The sequence below is a fragment of the Pollachius pollachius genome (assembly GCF_949987615.1).
Source record: "Pollachius pollachius genome assembly, chromosome: 17".
NCBI classification, from domain to species: domain Eukaryota; kingdom Metazoa; phylum Chordata; class Actinopteri; order Gadiformes; family Gadidae; genus Pollachius; species Pollachius pollachius.
In genome coordinates this window covers 3,161,933-3,184,091 of record NC_136950.1, presented here as the reverse complement: position 1 = coordinate 3,184,091, position 22,159 = coordinate 3,161,933, and the positions used below count along the sequence as shown (strand labels likewise).

General features: G+C 47.6%; 1 protein-coding gene across 4 annotated transcripts in view; it reads left to right on the top strand.

The window, feature by feature from the left end:
- The window catches only part of pde7a (phosphodiesterase 7A), a 22,169-nt gene extending 173 nt beyond the window's left edge, over nt 1–21,996 (top strand). Inside the window, exons 1-13 of one of the 4 annotated variants that reach the window (XR_013812591.1) lie at nt 1–1,076; nt 13,333–13,393; nt 15,587–15,676; nt 16,568–16,731; nt 16,931–16,994; nt 17,286–17,482; nt 17,821–17,952; nt 18,310–18,401; nt 18,896–19,040; nt 19,156–19,252; nt 19,404–19,484; nt 19,657–20,988; nt 21,114–21,996. The exon at nt 1–1,076 is cut by the window's left edge and continues 171 nt beyond it. Coding sequence is in view for 3 of the 4 variants with exons in the window: in XM_079754990.1 (XP_079611116.1) it covers nt 939–1,076; nt 13,333–13,393; nt 15,587–15,676; nt 16,568–16,731; nt 16,931–16,994; nt 17,286–17,482; nt 17,821–17,952; nt 18,310–18,401; nt 18,896–19,040; nt 19,156–19,252; nt 19,404–19,484; nt 19,657–19,937 (1,542 nt within the window). In the remaining variant the exon portion in view is untranslated. Of the gene's footprint in view, nt 1,077–13,332; nt 13,394–15,586; nt 15,677–16,567; nt 16,732–16,930; nt 16,995–17,285; nt 17,483–17,820; nt 17,953–18,309; nt 18,402–18,895; nt 19,041–19,155; nt 19,253–19,403; nt 19,485–19,656 lie in introns of all 4 variants that reach the window. The other 3 variants (XM_079754991.1, XM_079754990.1, XM_079754992.1) reach the window with 3 other exon arrangements.
- Nucleotides 21,997–22,159: the final 163 nt, after the last annotated feature.

The following is a 22,159-nucleotide window of genomic DNA, read 5'->3' as shown; positions in this document are numbered from 1 at the left end:
AGAGCTTAATGCGTAGGGAGGTTAAGTATGTAGCATTAGGGGAAGCAACCAAAACACGGTCGTTTATATTCTTTCATTTCGTGACCTTTTTCTACCCGCCGGATTCGCAGAAGATCGGATGACCGTCGGGGTTCCCTCTGTTCAGGCTCTCTCAGTCCGTACCACTCCGGTGTGTGTGTGTGTGTGTGTGTGTGTGTGTGTGTGTGTGTGTGTGTGTGTGTGTGTGTGTGTGTGTGTCTGTGTTTGTGTCTGTGTTTGTGTCTGTGTCTGTGTGTGTGTGTGTGTTTGTATGTGTGTCTGTGGTGAATGAAGACCACTGGTTCTTTATGCTGCTGTAGAAAAGAAGGACCTGGATCCTCCTACATGTTGCTGGTATATCTGTAGTCCCACCGAGGCTGGATGGACACGGTCCCCGGGACGACAGACAGGCTCCCCACCCGAGGCTCTCCCTCTTCAGTCAGCCTGGTCGCATCCGATCTGCAGCACCGGTGGAGGACATCTTCTGGAGGTGGTCCTGCCTTTTGTTTTAATTTTGGGATCAATGATCCGCGGATCTCCAATACGGCGATGCGTCGGTGTGCGGACCTGCTGACACAACATGAGGAAGCCTTTTTATAGAGATCCAGAAGATGGTAAGGCCTTGTCGACCGTGGGCCTGGCTGTGAGTGGACTGAAGAGGGTAGGAGCAAATGCAAAAGCAGCATGAAAATCCGAATAGAATGAGATAAACGAATGTAAAAAGAGCCATCTCTGAAGGCCTTGTGAATAAGTTTGAGACTCTCACCATGAGCACACACGTTGGAGCTGACTAACGGATCCTCTCCATACATTTTTTTCGATTTCAAGATTTTGCATTGCGTTTTCACTTGATTGCATTCTCCCTTTTTTGGGAGATATTTCTACCATCATTCTTCTCTGGATCCAGCCCTGACTGTTCAATGGAAGTATGTTCTCAACTGCCGGTGTTGCCTCTAGACAGGCCGGTTCCAAAGCACGTCCTCAGCCGGAGGGGAGCCATTAGTTTCAGCTCCAGTTCATCCCTGTTCGGAGCTCCTGATCCCAGACAGCTGTCACAGGTACACACAAAGACCGTTTAGCCCACTTCGTTATTGAATGTTATCAGTTAACGTTGGAATGGTGCTTTGGATCGCACATGCCCACAAACTTCTCCTTTCAGGGATTTCAATCCGTTCATTGGAATCTTGCAGGTGGTTGTTTTTCTAGAGTCCAAAACACACACACACACGCGCGCGCGTGCACGCACACACACACACACACACACACACACACACACACACACACACACACACACACACACACATTGTGTGTATGTCTGACCAACATAATGATTTGTACAGCAATGTAAGGCCTATCGCGTGCATAGCTTTCATTCTCTAATGTTGTGACTATGGGACATTGGTGGAAAGCAACCCAAGGCTTTATCTGTTAAGGACATTCTTGACCCATTGACAAAAAAAAACTTAACCCAATCAGTCATGCGTTCAACGTTTCTTCACTCCTGAAACTCCTTTTTCTCAAAGCTTTGCCTTATTCTCTTATTCCCCCCCCCCCCACACCTCCACCAGAGAAGGAGAACTAAGTCATGGGACTATGTGCCCGTCAGACTACTCTTTCCTCCTCCAAATTGACACTTTCAATTCAACGTTCACCAAAGCTTTAAACAAGATGTGGGTCAGGGTATTGTGGCACCACCTGCGTCAGTAGCGCAGGTGGTGTACTAGTCCGTACCATTAACCATTGGGTTGGGGGTTTCCCCCCAGGGCCGAACATGACTCACGTTTCACTCTCTGACTCCTAAGAATGTTCTCCTAAAAGCACATGGCGTGCTCTGGAGTGTCTGTGGGAGGTTCACCACGTACACACAGACTCCCACAACATGTTGACTACATATCAGCGTATTGTTGAGGTGTGAGTGTGCGTATCTCATGGGCCATTTCCACCAGGCCCTTTGGTCTGGGCCTACACAACAGTGTTCCACATAACCACTCATGTGTGTCTGCTTTGAAGCTAGCTCCACCACCGCAACACAGGCACTTCTTCAACCCCTCCAGAGGGGCTGACCCTACAGCTGGTCAGACGTCAATGGCCCCTCAGTGTGCTGGGGCCGACTCTCTCTCTGTGCTCTGTGCCCCCATGGCTGCTCTTCTAGCTCCGGGCGTGATTAGCATTTCGTCAGATGTCAGGGAATGTACGCTATGTGGTTGTTGATAGGCCCTTTGCCAGTCATTGTCCATCACTGCCTCTATCTCTATCCAGCTGTCTCTCTATCCATGTGTCTTGCCCACCTTGGCTGGCCCCACTCATCATACCTGGGTCCGTCTTCTTTTTCTTTGGCCCAGTGTAATTAACACGCTCTCTGACAGTGTCGGGACTGCCCCAGTTCTGTTACCTAGTCCAGTGCAGAATGGCTGTCTGGCTGAGTCATAAAACGTGCAAGAGTGCGGCAACAGTGCGTTGAAGGTCCAGTCACAAGAGGTCGGAACCTGCAACGCATGGTGTGGTGTGCTTTTATATCCTTAGTTTTGGATTACACAGCACAATAAGACCTTTTGATTGTCTGAGATGAGTTGGATCTCAAGAAGCGCAATTGGAAGACGTCTCTTTGACTTTATGAAGTCCATAAAGTTCTATCGCTAACAATCCCAACCATAGGGGATGCAGACCAAGTTTCGTTGATACTAGGGGGATGTCTTCCACTGCGGTTGTCAATAGTCAAAACTGATTGGTCAGGCCAGATACATCTCAGACTGATCGCCCAATCATAAACGATATTTGTTTATACATTCGGCTCAATGATGCTTCCTTTTGTGGCAACTTTTGCGTGGTTGAATTGATTGGAAATACTTAATTGGCTTATTATTGGGGTTTCCTACATCGTCTGTGTATAGGCCAGGTGCTAAACCTCTAAGTAAAGACCCACCTTCAAGTGAGCTTTCATGTCAGGAATTGAATTCAATTTGACTGATCATATTGCCTTTTATGATATAAAGTAGGCCTATGTAATATAACATAATTCATATAATACATCCATATAATAAAAGAGTGTCCGGTCTGTTTGCAGATGGAGAGCTCTGTTCTGATAACACAGTATCCACATCCCATCATGACCCCCATTGATGAAGAGAATGGAGAAGGTTTTGACTGATTAACATTTGAAGCAATATTGCACAAAGAAGGCAAGGCGAGTCAAACCCCCACTTGCTTAAAAACAATGTTGTATTCTAGAATACGAGCAATGCTGGGCTCATGTAGCGCCCACATGTAGCACCCCCATGTAGCACTCCCATGTAGCCCCCCCATTTAGCCCCCCCATTTAGCACCCCCATCGTCCCAATGGAAGACCCAGCTGTTGCCTAGCACAATTATCCAGACATGACGATACAGACAAAGTTTGCTTGATGAGTAGATGTATATGACCCAGACAAACGATTTTTCATTTTAGGGGTTAGACAAGGAAAGGCCTACGTTGTTTAGTTGGATATAATAATGTAAACAATGTAGACAAAATCAAATCAAGCTGTTGTGAACTGTAGCCATACTCCATTCTGGATGGCGATTCATGTGGGACACAAGATCAGTTATTGTATCTTGGTTGGACGTTCTTTGTTTGGTAGCAGTCCATCCTGATCCCTGATGGTCGAGCATTTCTCTGGTTGCTCCTTTTTTTGTGAAACCGGTTCCCTTGTCGCTCGGAGAAGGCTAGGCTAACGTCAGTAGTGTTCCACAGGATATAGATGAGCCCATGTTTAGGGGCTGGGAGGGCGTGTTGGGGTGACCGCGCCGAGCAGAGGGAGGATCAACACGTCCTCCGCAGGTTAACAACCCTTCCGTCTGACTCTTCTTATTGTGGTTGTGACGACCACCGCAATGGCTATCACCGTGTTGAGCAGACACTTAAACCCTGCCCTTAGCGTGCCGCTTACGTCTTTTGTCGCAGTGCAATTACTCTCCACTAAAGATTGTTCTTTTGTGCGTTTGACCATAAGGGGTGTGTTTGTCCTCAGTGGCTGCTGTGTTTTCGTGTGTGTGGCTCAACAGAGTTGTTTGTGGAAACAGGGGCTGCAGAACGAGGCAGTTAGCCATGTGTCGGGCTCTGGGGGCAGTGGTTTGGCGCGCTGCCAGCCTCGCAGATGGTCAGTTTTAGTCTCTGGCTCTCTCTCTCTGTCCCCCTCCCCCCTTCTGTGTGCCCTCTTAGATTAAGACATTTCCTCTTGTAAACAGGACGAAAGAGAAGAGCTGGAGTGACAAAGTCCTGGTGGAATGTGTCGCGCTGTGCCCCTGAAGTGAATGTCATTTGGTAAATATGCCCTTGGAGAGGGCTGGCAGGAGTCAGTTGGAATCTGTTTGCCCAGGAGAGTGCTTGGCTTTTATTCTATTCGCACACATTGCCTCTTGAAATGTCCAGAAAAAAGTGATGGGTTATCTTTTTTTCATAATGTGATCCGAGGCTAGCCATGACTGGAATTTTAATAGCGGTAGTACAGTGATACACAGTATAGACCTGCCCCGGGTATAAGGGGAGGATGACAGTATAACAATCCTATTTTCTGAGCTCCTAGGAATGAGAGCATGAGGCTGATTGAATCAGTCGTCCCTCTGGCTGTGGGGTCTGGGAGGGCCTCCGGCTCTGGCTCTTGGAGTAAACAGTCAACACACACGCAAAGTAGATAAGATAGAGTACAATGAAAGGACTTGGTGCAACACACACACACACACACACACACACACACACACACACACACACACACACACACACACACACACACACACACACACACACACACACACACACACACACACACGTTGTATGCCATGGCTCGTCCATACCTATTATTTAGTACCAGTAAAACATGAACGCACACAGTGTTTTCATGATAAGCTGTTGTAATTGACATTTGCTGTTTGCCGCTTACTCAGATAGAAAAATCAATCAACAGATGCTGGATATTGATGAGGCCAAACACAAAACACAAAATGGGCAAGATTTTTTTCCACCCCCCTTCTGTACATCTTCATTTCCTGTCAATCATAATCCTACAGCTGTTCTGTGGAAAACAGAAAATGGTGCAAAAACATCATCACCCTGCTGCTAATTTGTACCGTTTTGATGACGTGCTTTTGAAACATGCGGTATGTGTGCCTCAGCCAATTGGAGAGCATCACATCTACCTCTGTGGTGGGTTCACCTTGCCTGCCTGAACTTTAACTGAACCCTCACAACGGTCTGCGTTCTTTTTTTATTGCTAAACGACCCCTTAAAACTTGAGAAACTGAAGTAAGTACGCATGGTTCCCATGCTTCTCTGCGTCCGATAAGAAGAGAGCAAACTGCAGAGCTTCTTGTCTCTGCAGAGTGCTGATCTGAACTGGAGTGATAAGTGACGTTGCATTGACGTCATTCTCAGGATGTGGTAAGAGATCACTGCTTGAGGAGCCTGTCACACTCCCGGCCTTTTGTTTCACAACCTTGTACAGAAACAAAAATAAATGGATCCAAAAAATAGTTTCTTTAAAAAAATACCCAAGTTGCCAGAAGTTGGTCACGGTTTGTTCCTGTAGTTTGGAGGGGCTTCTACACCCCGCATGTGCGGTGTGTAGCTGGTAAACATGATTCGGACAAAGCCCACATCCTTTTCCAAAGCCAGTCTCTCTGTGTGCCTCTGTGTGGGGGAGGACTGCTCAAGGGGCCTCTCGGGTCACATGACCGCCTGTTTTGTGCTGCAGTACGGAGTGCAATCGGCCGTGAGAAGGTGGCTCATATCAACACAGACCTCTGACACCGCGTCAGGGCCGCTGAGTCCCCCAAGCCTCAGGAGAGCCTTTCTATCACAGCCCAGATCCTGTGCACCAGTATTTAATATTCCTGTTATAAAAGAGACTGAATTAGACAAACGCAGCCGGTTGTGCTCGGTGACTGCAGCAAACAGTTATCTATGCTCTTGTGAGCGACTACGGACTACAAAATAAGAATGCCCCGGGGGCTGACGGACTAGAGACCTGTTTCTAATTTTTAATAGTGGCGGCTTGAACAGGGGAGTGTGGGTGAGGGTGGGGTGTGGGGGTATGCACACAAACAGAAGTAATAAGAGTCTATGGATGATGTTCTGAAATGAATGAAATTCCACCACCAGCAAGCAAGGCACACCGCAAGCAGGGGGTAGGAGGCAGGTCTACCGGCCTCCCCTCCCCCTCCCCTAGGCCTGTTGCTTCCCTGTCCTTATGTTGCCTCATGAAGCCCAGATTCATGCAGCCCATCTATCGTCTGAAGCACTCCTTGTGTAAAGACACCTTAAACCCTTTATGACACTTTAGTTTGAGAGAGAGCGATAACTGCTTATTGTTTTAACTGCGAGACAAGTGCCATACGCTGTTCTGTGCAACAGTAACTACCGCCACCCCCAACTCTACCCCACCAGGCCTGCTCTGCCTCTGCTCACAGGCATTAGGATCCGCCATTCCGCACGCTGGGACCACCCCTCCATCCCCACCCGACCCTACTCCAACCTACCCCCATCCCCTCAGGGACTGCACACTAGCCGGAGTGTGTCAAAGTAAAGTGTCCTCATAAACCACAGTCAGCAGCAGGTAGACTTATTCTGTGGCTTATGCTAAGGCCAGAGTGCGCGCAAGCACACACACACGCAAGCACGCACGCGCGCACATGCGCACACACACACTGTACATACACACACACTGTACACACATACAAGCAGGCACACATGCTTTCTCTCTCTCAGAAGACCTGTGCCGTAAAGTCCATGTTTATGGTCTCGCGCTCACTTACTGGAATGTGGAGTCCCACACGGCGCCGATCCGCCAGGGCCCATAACTCAGAAGGAAGCGTTGGGGTTATGAAGCCCCGGGCCCCGGCTCCTCCGCGCCACACAGCTTTATGGGTTGTTTGTGTTTATAGGGCCAATGTTTTGACTGTCGGCCTTTCTGTCTTTCTTTTTCTTTGTTGATTTGTCAAGAGTTTATGAGAAGGCATCAATCTATTTGCCCCTAAAACCCCCCCAGAGAACTACTGGCCACATAGCGTATGACATCCCGCAGTGGACCACGTGGAACGGGGAAATTGTGAAATGCTGGGCAGCAGGCTAGCAGAAGGTTCTCACGCGTGGTCATAAATCGGAAGTGTCCTGAAAACGATTCTGAAAGTGGAGCTCTGTTCACATGAACAATGGCTTATGTTCTTGTAAGAAACGCATCACAAGATGATCCCGTTTCAGGTCATGGTTATATTCTTGGTCTGCGCCAGCGCACTACATATTGGTTTTGTCCTGGTTCGACCCAAACGAGATCATGGTGATGCTGCGCCACCATGGTCCTTTACAATAGCATCATTTTGTTACATTACATATTATTGCTGTCGCAAACCGAATGTTCCTTTACGATGTTTCCCATTTAAATTCTAAAATGGTTAAACTGGTTAGTACCCGTTTGATTGAAAAGCCACATCCAGGCAACACAACAACATCACCAGTCAGAACTGTGTGGAGAAAGTGGGTGGCTTTGGGAATCTCTCTTGGTCTGAGACGCACTTCTTTGTTTTTCATACGATGGTTGGTAATGAAGGTTTGGAACAGTGCTGGGAGACATACAGCGGCTGTATGCAGCGCTGGTGTGAGTGCTCTCACTGGAAACACGACTTAAGGTCCAGTGAAAACACACTAATAAAGGTGTTTTTTTCACTGTTTAAAGTTTCAATAAAACTGCACCGCAGCATTCGTGCTATTCCAGATAAGAGCACAAGAGGTAAACAAGCAAACTATTCGGATGATGGCCACCAGAAAAGGGAAATAGGAGGAGTATATTAAGAAATGACAAGCCTGTTATTATAATTATGTAGAGATTGTTTATACTGGGAGAGGTGGAGGAGTGAGCACAGTTGATTCATGAGGAAAGATGTCAGACACTGGCAATAAAAAAAGACCACCTATGCAATAAAATAGTAATCTTTCTAATTGAGTGATTGCACCAATTAGAAAGAGATCACACCTTCTCTTTCAAATATTTTTTTTTACAGTTCTCCCTTTCCACACATAGTCGAGGATCTGCTAGTGATAATATTAGGTGCTTTCGGTCCAAACCGGAATTGGGCAGATTACAGATTAGTGGGGTATACATTTTCAAGATGATTGTTGTTGTGTCTATACATGTGAGCTGATACTCTACTACTAGTTTGAGAGTGTGGTGTTCACATACTAGCAACTAGATTATAAAGCCAAAAAAAAAGCCACTCTCTGACATGTCTAAAAAATAAATGGTTGGCTGTACAATTGTCCACCATGGTTCTACAGACTGATATAAGAGAAGGTTGAAATACCACACCTATAAACTTAGAAAAAGAGAGCAGGGATCGAAAAGGACAAGTCCCAAGGTGATCCATCAGCTGTTTCCTAGAGGTGTGTCTCCCATAGGAACTGATGGAGGACCTGAACTCAGTTCTGCATTAATGGGATCAAACATGGATCTTGTAACGTTATCATCCGTTCTCTAGCTGTGCAGGGAGGGGCAGCCTGAGATTTATTTCCTCTTTCTGTCCTGTCTGCAGCTTTCAATCAACCACTTCCTTCTTGAAGTCCAAGCAGAAACACTTGTTGGATGCACAGTGAAGTCACATATCCTCCAAATGTCCCTTTTTATTTGTGCATTCTCCATGGAGCGAGGTCAGCTCAGTGAGGCCACCTGATCCGTCTGCCTCGTACCAGGGCACTTCTCCTTCCTATTGTCAGCTCCAGCAACAAAAGCCTGAGTGTACAACAACTGAGATCAGGTTAAGTGTGTGCGTGTGTGTTTTCCTGGCACACACAGAGGCTTGGCAGGGGTGTGTGCGGTGGGCTGGCCATGTAAGGGCAAGAGCGTCACAATTATTTACAGCAGAGACATGATCATAATCATTTACAGTAACCATCGTTGCTGTATGTCAACACGCACGGCTTGTTGAAACTAAAACACTGCTCACCCACATGGGGTCAGGCTGTTGTTTGCTGGTTAAATAAAAGATGTGGCTTGGATTGGTTGAGTTCTTGTGACATCAAAGGACTGGGAGGAGAGTAATGCATTTTAATTGTGTTTGTGTGTTTATCTTTAGCAACGTAGCACTAAACTGACACACACACACACACACACACACACACACACACACACACACACACACACACACACACACACACACACACACACACACACACACACACACAAACACACACACACTGACATGTATATCCAGTCTTCTGGATGTCAACCTCGACTGAAATCGGAGCCACATTCCTGCCAAACTATCGCTCTCTTTACGTCAGAGAGGGCATAGCTTACGACAATAACACACACCAGGAAAGAGAACAAGTGCTGTTATTCAGTTAGCCAGCCTGTCAGGACACATACCATACAGTACAGATCGGGTTGCCTTGCAGCCAACATGTCAGTCAATCAAACAGCGCCCGGCTCAGGAGGCGAGCTGCAGTGAGCTCATAAGCACAGTCATTCATGGAGCCGCGTTGCGGCGCCCGGTAACACTAGACGAGGGGAGCCCCCACCACCAGTGACCGCTGTCTAGCCAACCAGCAGCTGCCTGCCCAGGGCCTGCAACCCGAGAACCCCCCATGTCTGGTCCTGTACACACGCTCACCCCTTCAGAAATGCTAGCGGTAATGGATTCCCATTGGATCCTGTGCTGCTGCGATGGGCACCATAGCAGCGGCAGAGGAAGAGGAGCGGGTCACCCATGTTGAGGCGGCTCTCTCCACAGTCCTCTCCATGAAGCCGTCTGCAGGGTTCTGCGTGGAGCGCCTCTGACAGTGCAGCCATGTCGTAAAGCCGCCTCTGACACAGTGCAGCCATGTCTGGAGGGGTTTTTGAGCCCAGCATGTATGGTTTTGAGGTAAAATTGACAGAATTGCACAATCATATTATAAAAATGTTCACAAAGAAATCAATTTGAGGCACAGCCTTCTGTTATATGAATAATACCGCCAAGCATTTTGTTTTTATGATGGTGAACAACAGCATCAAAAAATATTTAGTAAGGGGTTTTTTATCCACTACCGTCCTACCAATATCCTGCCTAGAAAATGTATAATAATACTCCCTAAGTCAGCTAGTAAACTCTTGGAAAGAAAATCTGGGAAAGACCATCCTTTAGTTTAGTTTGTACATCCTCAAAGTCAAACGCTGTAGCAACATCGTTGTAATACTCTTGGAAATAACAGTTTTATTCACTTCAAACTGTTGGTGCTCAGTTCTCCTAATGTTCAAATCCTACTGCAGCGGTTCCAGTAATATTTGTTTATTAAAGAAGTCTGAATGAAAGATTACAATAGTGTCTCTATGCTGCAAATCCCGCAACTCTAGTATTTGGTTGATGTTGAAAAGTTTTGCATATTATTTAAATCTTTTTCAGTTTTTATAACTGTACTATTCTGTTCGGTGACCCATTTCCCAGAACAGTTTTTATATGCTTCTGTAATGTATCTATTATACGTATTTCATAAGAAAAATAAGTACTAAAGCCCAGAAAGTAAATGATTTTATCTTAAAGATACAGACACGTCTTGTTGCTGTCAGAGTGTGAGTGAGTCCCGATCAAAGTCTAACACTGAATGCTACAAGTGTCTGAGAAACTTAACCCCTTCTCGGACGCAGCCAACAACATGAACCCCTGTCAAGACAGAGCTCCAATCAAGCACACCGTAGTGGTAGTGCTCCTTCTGTCCAAAAGGCTCCTGACGGCACCAAAAGAACTGGGCTTGGGTCCGGAGCAGTGTAGACATTCACAAACTGGTCGTCTTATTTAGTAGCACTGACAAAATGGCTTTGACTACTATGTTCCAGATCATAGAAGACGTACAAACCTGTTTAAAAACCAGAAAAACAACCACCCAGGTATAACATTCAATCACCTGTGTGATTGACTGTTATGCCTGGTGATTGACTGTTATACCTGCGGATTGACTGTTATACCTGGTGATTGACTGTTATGTCTGGTGATTGACTGTTACGACTGGTGATTGATTGTTATACCTGGGGATCTAATGTTAAACCTGGGGATTTAATGTTATACCTTGGGACTGACTGTTATACATGGGGATTGACTGTTATACCTGGGGATTGACTTTTACCTGCTGATTGAATGTGGGTGGTGATTGACTGTGGCTGGGGATTGACTGTTATACCTGGGGATTGACTGTTATACCTGGGGATTGACTGTTATACCTGCTGATTGACTGTTATACCTGGGGATTGACTGTTATACCTAGGGATTGACTGTTATACCTGGGGATTGACTGTTATACCTGATGATTGACTGTTATACCTGGGGATTGACTGTTATACCTGGGGATTGACTGTTATACCTGGGGATTGACTGTTATACCTGGGGATTGACTGTTATACCTGGGGATTGACTGTTATACCTGATGATTGACTGTTATACCTGGGGATTGACTGTTATACCTGGGGATTGACTGTTATACCTGGGGATTGACTGTTATACCTGGGGATTGACTGTTATACCTGGGGATTGACTGTTATTCCTGGGGATTGACTGTTATACCTGCTGATTGACTGTTATACCTGATGATTGACTGTTATACCTGGGGATTGACTGTTATACCTAGGGATTGACTGTTATACCTGGTGATTGACTGTTACACCTGGGGATTGACTGTTATACCTGCTGATTCACTGTTACACCTGGGGATTGACTGTTATACCTGCTGATTGACTGTTACACCTTGGGATTCACTGTTACACCTGGGGATTGACTGTTATACCTGCTGATTGACTGTTACACCTTGGGATTCACTGTTACACCTGGGGATTGACTGTTATACCTGCGGATTGACTGTTATACCTGCTGATTCACTGTTACACCTGGGGATTGACTGTTATACCTGGGGATGGGCACACAGAGCAGTGATTAGGGGAGGACCTGTTGTTTGACCCTTAATACTTATCCAACCCCCAAACGTTCCTGATCACTCCTCCAGAACAGGGAGGGACAGAGGTCGGCAGAGAGGGGAGGGGAACAGGACGAAACCATACCACTGTTTAAAGAAGTAGCACACTCCTCAATGTACATGGCTGGTTAACACCAGTCCCATTGCACGAACTTGACGTGACATGAGCCAGCCACGGGGATGGGGAGTGGTGTGTAGTGGTGTGGTGAGGTGGGGTCATTACCCTGGGAAATGAGGTGTGATTAACTCAATAAGGTTCCATTCCCCCCGGTTTAAACATCTCCTCTCTCCCTCCTGTTCTGCCCTTCGGGACTCCTTATTATGTGCTGTGACTTGTGTGCCTCGTCAGGGGTGGGTAGGGGACACGGCTGGCAGTGCTCATGCTCAGTGGGTTCATGATGCTCCAGTGATGCACACACTATTCAACAGAAGAGAGGTTCTTAGTGAGCGCTGGCGGTGTAAGTGGTAAAAACTACTTTTTGGTTTTCCGAGGTTTATTATAATCAACATTCTGATTGGATTTTGCATTAAAGTTAAACCGCTAAAAAGCTTAGGATGGTTAAGCTTTGGTATTGGGTTTAAGTTTAGGGGTTATTAGGTTTGAGTATCAGTAACTTATTGTATGATATAAGTATTATGTGATAGTTGAGCTATCTGGATAGAAAGGTTGAAGTTAAGGGTAGAGGGTTTCCATGTATTGAGGTTAAAGGTTCAGGCTCTGTGCTTGAGGTATGGGGTCAGAGGTGGTTATGCCCAGTTGTGTGCACTGCGAGCAGGACAGGTGTATCCGTTTACACTCTCACCGTGTTATGGTCAAACTGTCATAGCCTTGCCTGCTCTAGCATAGCCTAGAATATCGTCCACAGCTGCAGCAGTTGCTAACCCCTACAATCAGTCATTTTTGATAAGGGGGGGAGAAACAAAGTTGTCGATTGCAGTCACGTTTGTGTGTGTACACATGCGCTGGCCGCATACGCGGTTCTCACATGTCTGTGTGTGTGTTTCTTTTTCCGTCATATCAGCTGGATGATATGAAGGAGAATCATGTTGATCAGTGTTGAGCTCGACAGAAACACACAGTGGAATAGAGCCAGGGTACTGGCAGTGTGTGAGTGTGCGTTCTGTATTTAAAGCAAACATTTGTTACTAACATTGCAGAACCTTGCCCTATTGAATCAAACACATTTCCTGCAGTTTACTTCTATTTGTTCACCTATCAGTACTCCGTTAGAGTGTTGAAGTTGCGTTATCAATATTGGTTTTATTTTCTAAGTGCGCTTTCAAGGCTTCTTTGAAAGTGATTGACACTTGTCAATCAAATCATTAAACAATATGATTGTTATTTTTTACAGAGAAGAGGGGCCATCTCCTATGACAGCTCAGACCAGACAGCACTGTATATCCGCATGCTAGGTAAGTACTTCCATTGACCTCACTCACAGACTTGGGCATGTTGCTTTCCATGTCCTATTGGAGCGCGACCGGACCAGGATAAGTGGTTAGGTGTGTGTGTGTGTGTGTGTGTGTGTAGGTGTGTGTGTGTGTGTATGTGTGTGTGTGTGTGTGTGCGCGTGTATGTGTGTGTGTGTCCACTGGCCACGCTCTCCATCTCTGGCACTTTGTTGAATCTCTCCATCACAATAGGCTTATTCTGCGTCTATTAAGCGTTTCTTTTGAATTTTTTCAGATTTGTTAAGAGCTGTAGATTTGATTCCGAGCTGACTTGCTTGTAATAAACAGTTTGTGTGTGTGCACGATGATGGCATAACCTGATGTGCACGCTTGTACACGTGTTTCCCTTCCGCACATGCCTCCACGATTCGGCCCACGCAATTATGGATGCTCGCCTGTGTGGATTAATTTCTTAGGACGAGAGTTGTGGAGAAGGTAATGAACGTAGCCGGGGGAGCGATCCCATTGGCTGAACATGGATGTCCCATGGGCGTCGGCTCTGTGGCTCCACCTGCTAGTTCACCAATCACCCATGGGCAATACAAGCATTTCTTTCTGTGGTGCGATCCACGTCACTCCCTCTCTTCCTTTCTTTATTTCATGTCTGTGTCCTTTACGTAAACGCACAAAAAGTCCCCACACGCATTGACGCGCATGCTGTAACCTGTTTGGCGGACTTGAAAGCGCTGGGGTGGTTTTGAGGAACAGGATCGTGAGGGACGCTGCCAACTCCGTAGTCCATTGACGTTTTTAGCCGTCAGTATCGAATTCCAAGAGACATGTGCGCAGGCTGACAGTAGGCTGTAAGTAGGCCGCGTGAAACAGAGCCCTAAAGCCCTATGTGTCTTTACAGGCCGTGGTGTTTCGCTCCAAATTGACATTGGATGTGGGGGTTTATTCCGCATTCCCTCTTTTTTCCTTTTTTGAATTTCCCTGGGACCGTCGCTTGATTTACCTTCCAACTATCTGTTCCTGTCATGTCCCTAGTGCTGGGCCTTGCTAGCCCAGGGTATTTGCTCATTTCCAGTGAGGCGGGCTGCCCCTTGTGCCTCAGGGCAGGGATGGAGCTCACCAAAAGAGGCCTAGCTTCTGAATCATTTCACCGTTTCAGGAGTAGCAGCAGCCCGTACGTCACGGGAAGAAGCACCCGTCAGCAGGATGCTTTGATACTACGTTAAGTCTGTGCGTGTGTGCGTGTGCGTGTGTGTGTGTGTGTGTGTGTGTTGAGGGCGAAAATACACTTTATACACTCCTAGCTCTTCATATCCACACATCAGGCCAATCAGAAAGTGCACGATCCACTTGAGATTACACACACACAGTGACTTTCTGACCATGAACTCTTCAGTTCCTTCTCCACTTGAAATGCCAAGGCCAATTTCCTCTTCTATTCCTCACTTTCCTTCAACATGTGATTCATTGGATGAATGGAGGGATGGAGATTCAGTGAGGTGTCAAGCATTGTCCTGCATAAATTGTGGTCCCCTAAATTTTGACTCATGATGTATAAGTGTACAGGGCGGCGTGTGAGAGTAAGTGTGTGGTTTGTAACTACCCGCACTACGATGCTTCAACCTGGAATGTAACGAACAGAACCAGCCGGGGCAGAACATATAGGACCTCATCTGATCCCGCCTCGCTGAGCCACTCTTTGGTTCAGCCACTCTATCGCTCCGTTTCCGTGTGGTCCACCTCGCCGTGATGTCATCCACCGTTCAGCAGGCCCGTCGGTGCCTTCTCCCCGCGGAGCCTTGTTGCTAAAGACGATATATAGCAATAACACAGCATTCTAGAATTGTGCTCGCCTCAGTCACGCAGCATTACACCCTCTTTCCCGTGTTTCTATGTGAGTCCCGTATTTATTTCATATAAAAGGGACAGTTTGAAACAGAAATGTCCCCATTTGATACACCGCACCACAGCTTTAAGATAATTTGAATTGATCTGTAACAGGCGAGTGTGAGATGGCTGTTCGCATCCCTCCATCGTTTGTTGCATCCATTGCGTTTGTTGCAATAATCCCCCCAACCAGCCCCAGGTTGACTTTTGAGGAGGTGTGTGTGGCTGGTCCTACAGGAGATGAGAGAGTGTATGAGTGTGTGTTGCTTGTCCTCCAGGAGATGTGAGAGTAAGTGTGTGTTGCTTGTCCTCCAGGAGATGTGAGAGTCAGGCGCCAGGTGGGCTTCGACCCGGAGCCCAGGGGCTCCCCGCCGTACCTCTGTGTTGACTTCCGTACGCTTCACAGTGAGTATGAGAGGACACCCTACATGCTGTCCACCTCCCTGTACGACCCTGATCTCTCTCTGGTGTCCAGAGGGGCTTCCCATGAGATGGAGGGAGACATGCAGATACATTGTGTGTTTAGGCCTTTGGTTCGCCCACATGGTTCTACACAGGAACCCTAAAGACCTGCCTTGGCTTAAGCCAGGTGCTGGGGCTCTCCTAAAGAACCTCATGCTGAAGGAATACTTTCATGCTTCATTTCACAACAAGTTTGTGTGTGTGTGTGTGTGTGTGTGTGTGTGTGTGTGTGTGTGTGTGTGTGTGTGTGTGTGTGTGTGTGTGTGTGTGTGTGTGTGTTTTTTCACACTTGGTAGCGTAATCCTTCCTCTAGCTAACGTGCTTTCGGGTTGCACTCATAGTTTATCTAGATGCTATGTGTGTGACCGGCCAGTGTGTGTGTGGGTGGGTGTTCCCAGACCAGAAGCTTAGTACGGTGTGGCTGTGTCAGCAGTTTGAGTGTGTATCGCTGTGTTCTTGTTTGATTTCCAGCGCCTTACACATTGTCATTTCTCACCCTTCCACTTCTCCCAACACTACACAATTAGCCACATGTTTTATTTTCAAATGATGTTGTATGCATTTCAGTGAATGTTTTATTGTGCGTGTGTGTGTGCATGTGCGCCTGTGTGTGTGTGTGTGTTTATGTGCGCACAGTCTTCTATTAACTCTGGTAATATGGCAAACGCTGTTATCCAAATGAGCCTCATAGTGAATACTAGATTAGTATGTATCCGCCGGCCGTGGCCGGTTTGACAGAGACCTGCAGGGACCACCAGATGAAGGGTCGGTCTCTGCTTGAACCCCGATATGGAACAGCCACTGATGGTGAGAGCGTCCCCCCTATGTCTGCAGCGTGTCTGGGCCCCCTGGCGGGCGCGGCCGTCTCGGCCCCAGAGCGGAGGGTCCACCGGCTGCTCAGCTTCCAGAGGTACCTGCACTCCTCCCGTCTGCTGCGGGGGCTGCCCCAGCAGATCCCCCTGCACCTCCTGGATGAGGACTACACCGGCCAGGCCAGAGTAGGACACACACACACACACACACACACACACACACACACGCACACGCACACGCACACGCACACACACACGTCCGTCGAATCAATGCTTTGTGGAAAAAGTGCATAGCGATTGAAATTACAGGAATTTAATTTGAATTCCCTTAAATTCTACACCAAACCTAACCATGTGTTTGTCCCTCCCCTCTGTTTATTTGTAGTGCATGTTGGATAAAGTGGGGAGTTGGAACTTTGACATCTTCCTCTTCGATAAGTTGACCAACGGTAAGTTGATGGTGGAGCAAGAACGGCATGTGGGTCATCTGGGTTATTGGGTCACTAAACTGCTCTGTTGTGGTAACTAGCTCTGAAGGACATGGGACAGAGTCAGTCAAGGTTTGCTGGTGTATCAGCAACCGCCCAATAGTCCCATCTTGTGGACGCTTTATGTAACTGCAATCAATTGTTGATCCTTTCATTCAGCTGTAAATAAAGTACTTGCAATCAAAAGCATCAATAAAAGTGCTCTGATTTTATGTTGATTTCTCTGTTTTTTGTCCTTCTCTCTCTGCCCAGGGAACAGCCTGATCACCTTGACCTTCCACCTGCTCAACCAGTACGGGCTGGTGGAGCTGTTCCAGCTGGACGTGGTGAAGCTGTGGAGGTTCCTGGTCATGGTGCAGGAGGACTACCACAGCCACAATCCCTACCACAATGGGGTGCACGCTGCAGACGTCACGCAGGCCATGTACTGCTACATGCGGGAGCCCGTGGTAAGAGGAACACTGGATCCTTCTCTTTGTCTTTCTCTTGATCTGTTAGGGTGGGGAGAGGTCATGGGAAGACCGAAGTTATTCAGTCAATAAAATGAATGCTTTTTGAAGCAGTAGCAGTTGTATATATCGTTGTGGGAGTAATCCACAAGACTCCTGATGGAAATATGAAATAAAGACAGAAAGTATATTTTTTCATTGAAAATCTGAAATTTAAGCAAGCAAACAAATGTCCCAGTTAAGGATGACAGGTTACAACGTCCAAAAGTCAAGTTTGTGTGTTTTTGCAAAACATCTCCACTCAGCGGAACAATCTCTCATCGCTGCTTATCGTTTAGCTCTCCAAATACCTGACCTCCTGCGACCTCCTGATTGGCCTGCTGGCGGCCGTCACCCACGACCTGGGTCACCCCGGGGTCAACCAGCCATTCCTCATCAAGACGGACCACTACCTGGCCACTCTCTATAAGGTAGGAGTCTCCCCACCCCCACCCACCACACATCCCCCCTGGTCGTGGAGCTCTCTCCCTCCCTCCCTCCCTGGTGTCCAGTCCTCTTCGTGCATGTCTGTGCATGGCAGGATGGTATGTAGTGAGTAGGATGTTCCACCCCCAGCCCAGATGTTCTGGGTTCTATCCCCCAGACGTCCACAGCCTGAGCTGTAGGCATCCTAAAGCACAATCAATACCAATACACAATAATGATGAATGATGCCCTGACTCCCACTCCTGACTCCCACGCCATGGATCTCCGTTCACTGTAAATCACTGGATAAAGGTTTCTCCTTAATGACTCAATGCCTCAATAATCTCCATTTCCATGTGCAGAATACCTCAGTTCTGGAGAACCACCACTGGAAGTCTGCTGTCGGCCTGCTCAGAGAGACAGAGCTCCTGTCCCACCTGCCCGCCGAGGACAGGTGGGTCTGCCTGTCCCCCCCCCCCCGCCCGGCGTCTAGAACCTCAAACACATGGAGGACATGATGAGACCTTAACACGCTGACCTACACCTTACCACGCTAACCTATACCTGACTGAGGACCTTCTCTACCAAGAACTCTAAGAAGGACTCTGCTTATTTCAGGCCCATACACATCAACCATTACGTGTCTTCCACCATAAGTTAGCCTCCCTCTCACTGAAGGAAAGGCCTCAAACACCAATGCAATCGCTATATATTCGTCGAGTCAACATCCTGAAGTGTAATAAAAACTGAAATGATCTTTCGGTGGTCTGTCTGTCCATCTCTGTGTCTGTCTCTCTATCTGTCTTGCTCTCTCTTCCTCTCTCTGTCTCTCTCTCCCTCTCTCTCTCTGTTTGTCTGTCTGTATGTTTGTCATTCTGTCTCTCTCTCCCTATCGCCCTCTCTGTCTTGCTGTCTCTCTCTGTCTCTCACTCTCTCTCCTGTCTTCAGCCTGAACATGGAGAGGCAGCTGGGTTCTTTGATCTTGGCCACGGACATCAGCCAGCAGAACGAGTATCTGTCCCGGTTCCGGACCCACCTGGACCAGGATGACCTGTGTCTGAGCCACGCCCACCACCGCCACTTCATCCTGCAGGTCCGTCTCACCACGCAACAGTGGATTACATTGGGTCTTGTGTTGTCTTGTTGGATGATCGTCCGATGTTCTTGAGGGGTCCCCCTGAGCTCCCTCTGGTGTTCCTGTCCTACAGATGGCCCTGAAGTGTGCAGACATCTGCAACCCCTGCAGACCCTGGGAGCTCAGCAAGCAGTGGAGCGAGAAGGTCACCGAGGAGTTCTTCCATCAAGGTGTCCGCTTCCACCTGTTCTTGGGAAACACATTGGATATTGTCGACACCTTTGTTGTTTTGTAAATCCCATCCCCAAATGGATCCAGGCTTTCGCCCTCTCTGATGCATTTTTGTACATATCTGAGTGGCTCTCTCTGTGTCCTTTCTAGGAGACATTGAAAAGAAGCACAATCTGGAGGTCAGCCCACTTTGTGACCGTGACAAAAACACTATGGGAGATATTCAAATCGGTAACGCAACATCCCCTTCTTCTCTGCAATTGGCTACAATCGATATCCTACTTCTAGTTTGTTCAACCTTCTCTCTCTCTCTGTCTCTGTCTGTCTCTGTCTGTCTCTCTGTCTCTCTCTGTCTCTCTCTGTCTCTCTCTGTCTCTCTTTCTCTCTGTCTCTCCCCCACCAGGCTTCATGACCTACGTGGTGGAGCCTCTGTTCTCGGAGTGGGCCCGCTTCTCGGACACGCGGCTCTCCCAGACCATGCTGGGGCACCTGGGGCTCAACAAGGCCAGCTGGGGCAGCCTCCAGCTGGGGCAGCAGCAGACCTCCGGCCCTGAGGAGCCGGCCGAGCCCGGGGGGTCTGGAGCCGCGGGGAGGCCCGGTCTGGCCCGCTCAGACCCCGGCGTCACCACAGCCTCGGGAGGAACCGGCCCCAAAGATATACCTCAGGGAAACAGGGGGTCCTGACACTCTGCCGTTTAGCCTTCTACTTTTACTTTGTTTCTGTTGTTGTGCCCGCCCCCTGACCCCTGACCTCAAGGTCAGTGTGTCTGGGGGGAGGGGGGGGGGGCTCTGGTTTGACCTCTGACCCTGTGGCTGTTCCTTAATTATCTTCAACACCGTAGTTACGTTTTTGTTGCTTTCGCTTTCCATCTGGACAACCACTGATTTTATTTAAGTTATTTAATTTTTAATTATTTTGGTTTTTTTTGGCATAGAGCAATACATCGATACCTCATTTGGCTACTGCTGTATTTTCTTTTATCTATATTTTTTATTTTTTATTTATTGTCTCTAGTTTTTGGCATCACCACTATAATGTTTTCGTAGGTAGATCTAAGGGAATCACGGTGAAGTCGTAACAAAATGAAACCGTGAAGACTTTCCTTTTTTCCTTTTGTTGTGGTGTTTTGAAGTGCCATTTGAAATCAAAGATTTGAAGAGAATGATTTGAACTGAATTGACTGAATGGACATCGGACTGTCCCAGGACTTGTAACATGAATGCAGAGTTGTGTTGCATTTGTGTTGAAGATTCTTCCTTGTATGAAAAAAAAAGGAAAAACAAAAATAGACAATGTGACAAGCCCAGTCCTTTTGCTGCCTCTAAGAAGACTGTTTACGCATCTCCTCGTTCGATTCTTTGCCGTCGTTCTGTTTGCTGTTACAACTATAAAGCGACCTGCGTTGGAACTCTGGCAATTTGCCTTTTTGAAGCACAGATGTGAAGAATCAACCGTCAACACCCTTACTGTTTATGCCATGAGCTGAACCTTTGCAACACACACACAAACGCCATAACCAACTTCACTTGATGCTGAATCCACTCATTGCACTCCTAAATAACAATAACCACGATCATGGTCTTAGATGTGCAGCTTCTGTCTGAACCCTTCACACCGCTCCTTTAGGTATTGTAGACCTCCAAGTCTGTTTTTTCCTCCAAACGCAGGAGACATGTTCCCCCTGGTGGAGGAGCCATGTGTGAGGTCCTCCCCTGGGGAGGAGCCATGTGGAAGGTCCTCCTCTGGGGGAGGAGCCATGTGGAAGGTCCTCCTCTGGGGGAGGAGCCATGTGGAAGGTCCTCCCCCTGGTGGAGGAGCCATGTGTAAGGTCCTCCTCTGGGGGAGGAGCCATGTGGAAGGTCCTCCTCCCCCTGGTGGAGGAGCCATGTGGAAGGTCCTCCCCCCCCGCCCCCTGGGTGGAGGAGCCATATGTAAGGTCCCCCCCTGATGGAGCCATGTGTAAGGTCCTCCCCCTGGGGGGAGGAGCCATGTGTAAGGTCCTCCCCCCCCGGGGGGGAGGAGCCATGTGTAAGGTCCCCCCCCTGGGTGGAGGGGGACCCTGGGGTCCCACGGTGCCTCCCCTTTGCCCGGGTCTTTTTGGCACTCGCATGTCACCTGGAACGCTGCGCAAAATGGACTTGCTCAGGTTTAGTTTTTTTTGCCAATCTTGTGGAGAGACGGGAGGACGGCTGGCGGCGGAGCAGGGTGGTCCCCCTGGAGACCGTCACGGAGGGGGCCAGGAGGGGATGCCTCTCTCCCTCCACCCAGAGTGTCTTTGCTACATGGCCACATCATGCACCCCCTCCCAGAGGACCGCTCGACAGATGCCTTTATAACTATGCACAAACTATGCTAAGTGACCAAACCAACTCCTATTCTCATCGAGAGCATTGTGTACTTCTCTTTTGATTGCACTGTCCAATCCCTTTTTGCTTTTTGTTGTCGGGAGGAACAAGTCCTTTTTGTACGGACAACAAAATGCTCAAATTACTTTTGGAACATTCCATTATTTCCCGTTTGTCTACTTTTGATTCTGTATAATGGCACAAAGTTGTGTTTGTGTTAAGCATTTTGAACGATAACAGGTGCTTTTCTTACTTTAGCTGATTTGTATTTTTGCTGTTAGTGCTGTAAGACTGTTGATAAAACTGTTTACAATTTGTTGTGACAGCCATCTTTTGGGAAAGACTTCAGTGTCGAGCCAGATTTTGTAAAGGCTTTGCCGTATTGATCTTTTTGATACAAGCCTGTTGCAGTTCTTATTTGACTAATAAATAAATAAAACATTGAGTTTTGTATTTTAAGGCAGTTGATATTCCTGCTTGCCAAGATTAGGCAAAAGTTCAGTTGTTTTCAATTGTATTTACTCAGTAAGGGCACTGCCTTGAGAAGATATGAGACCATT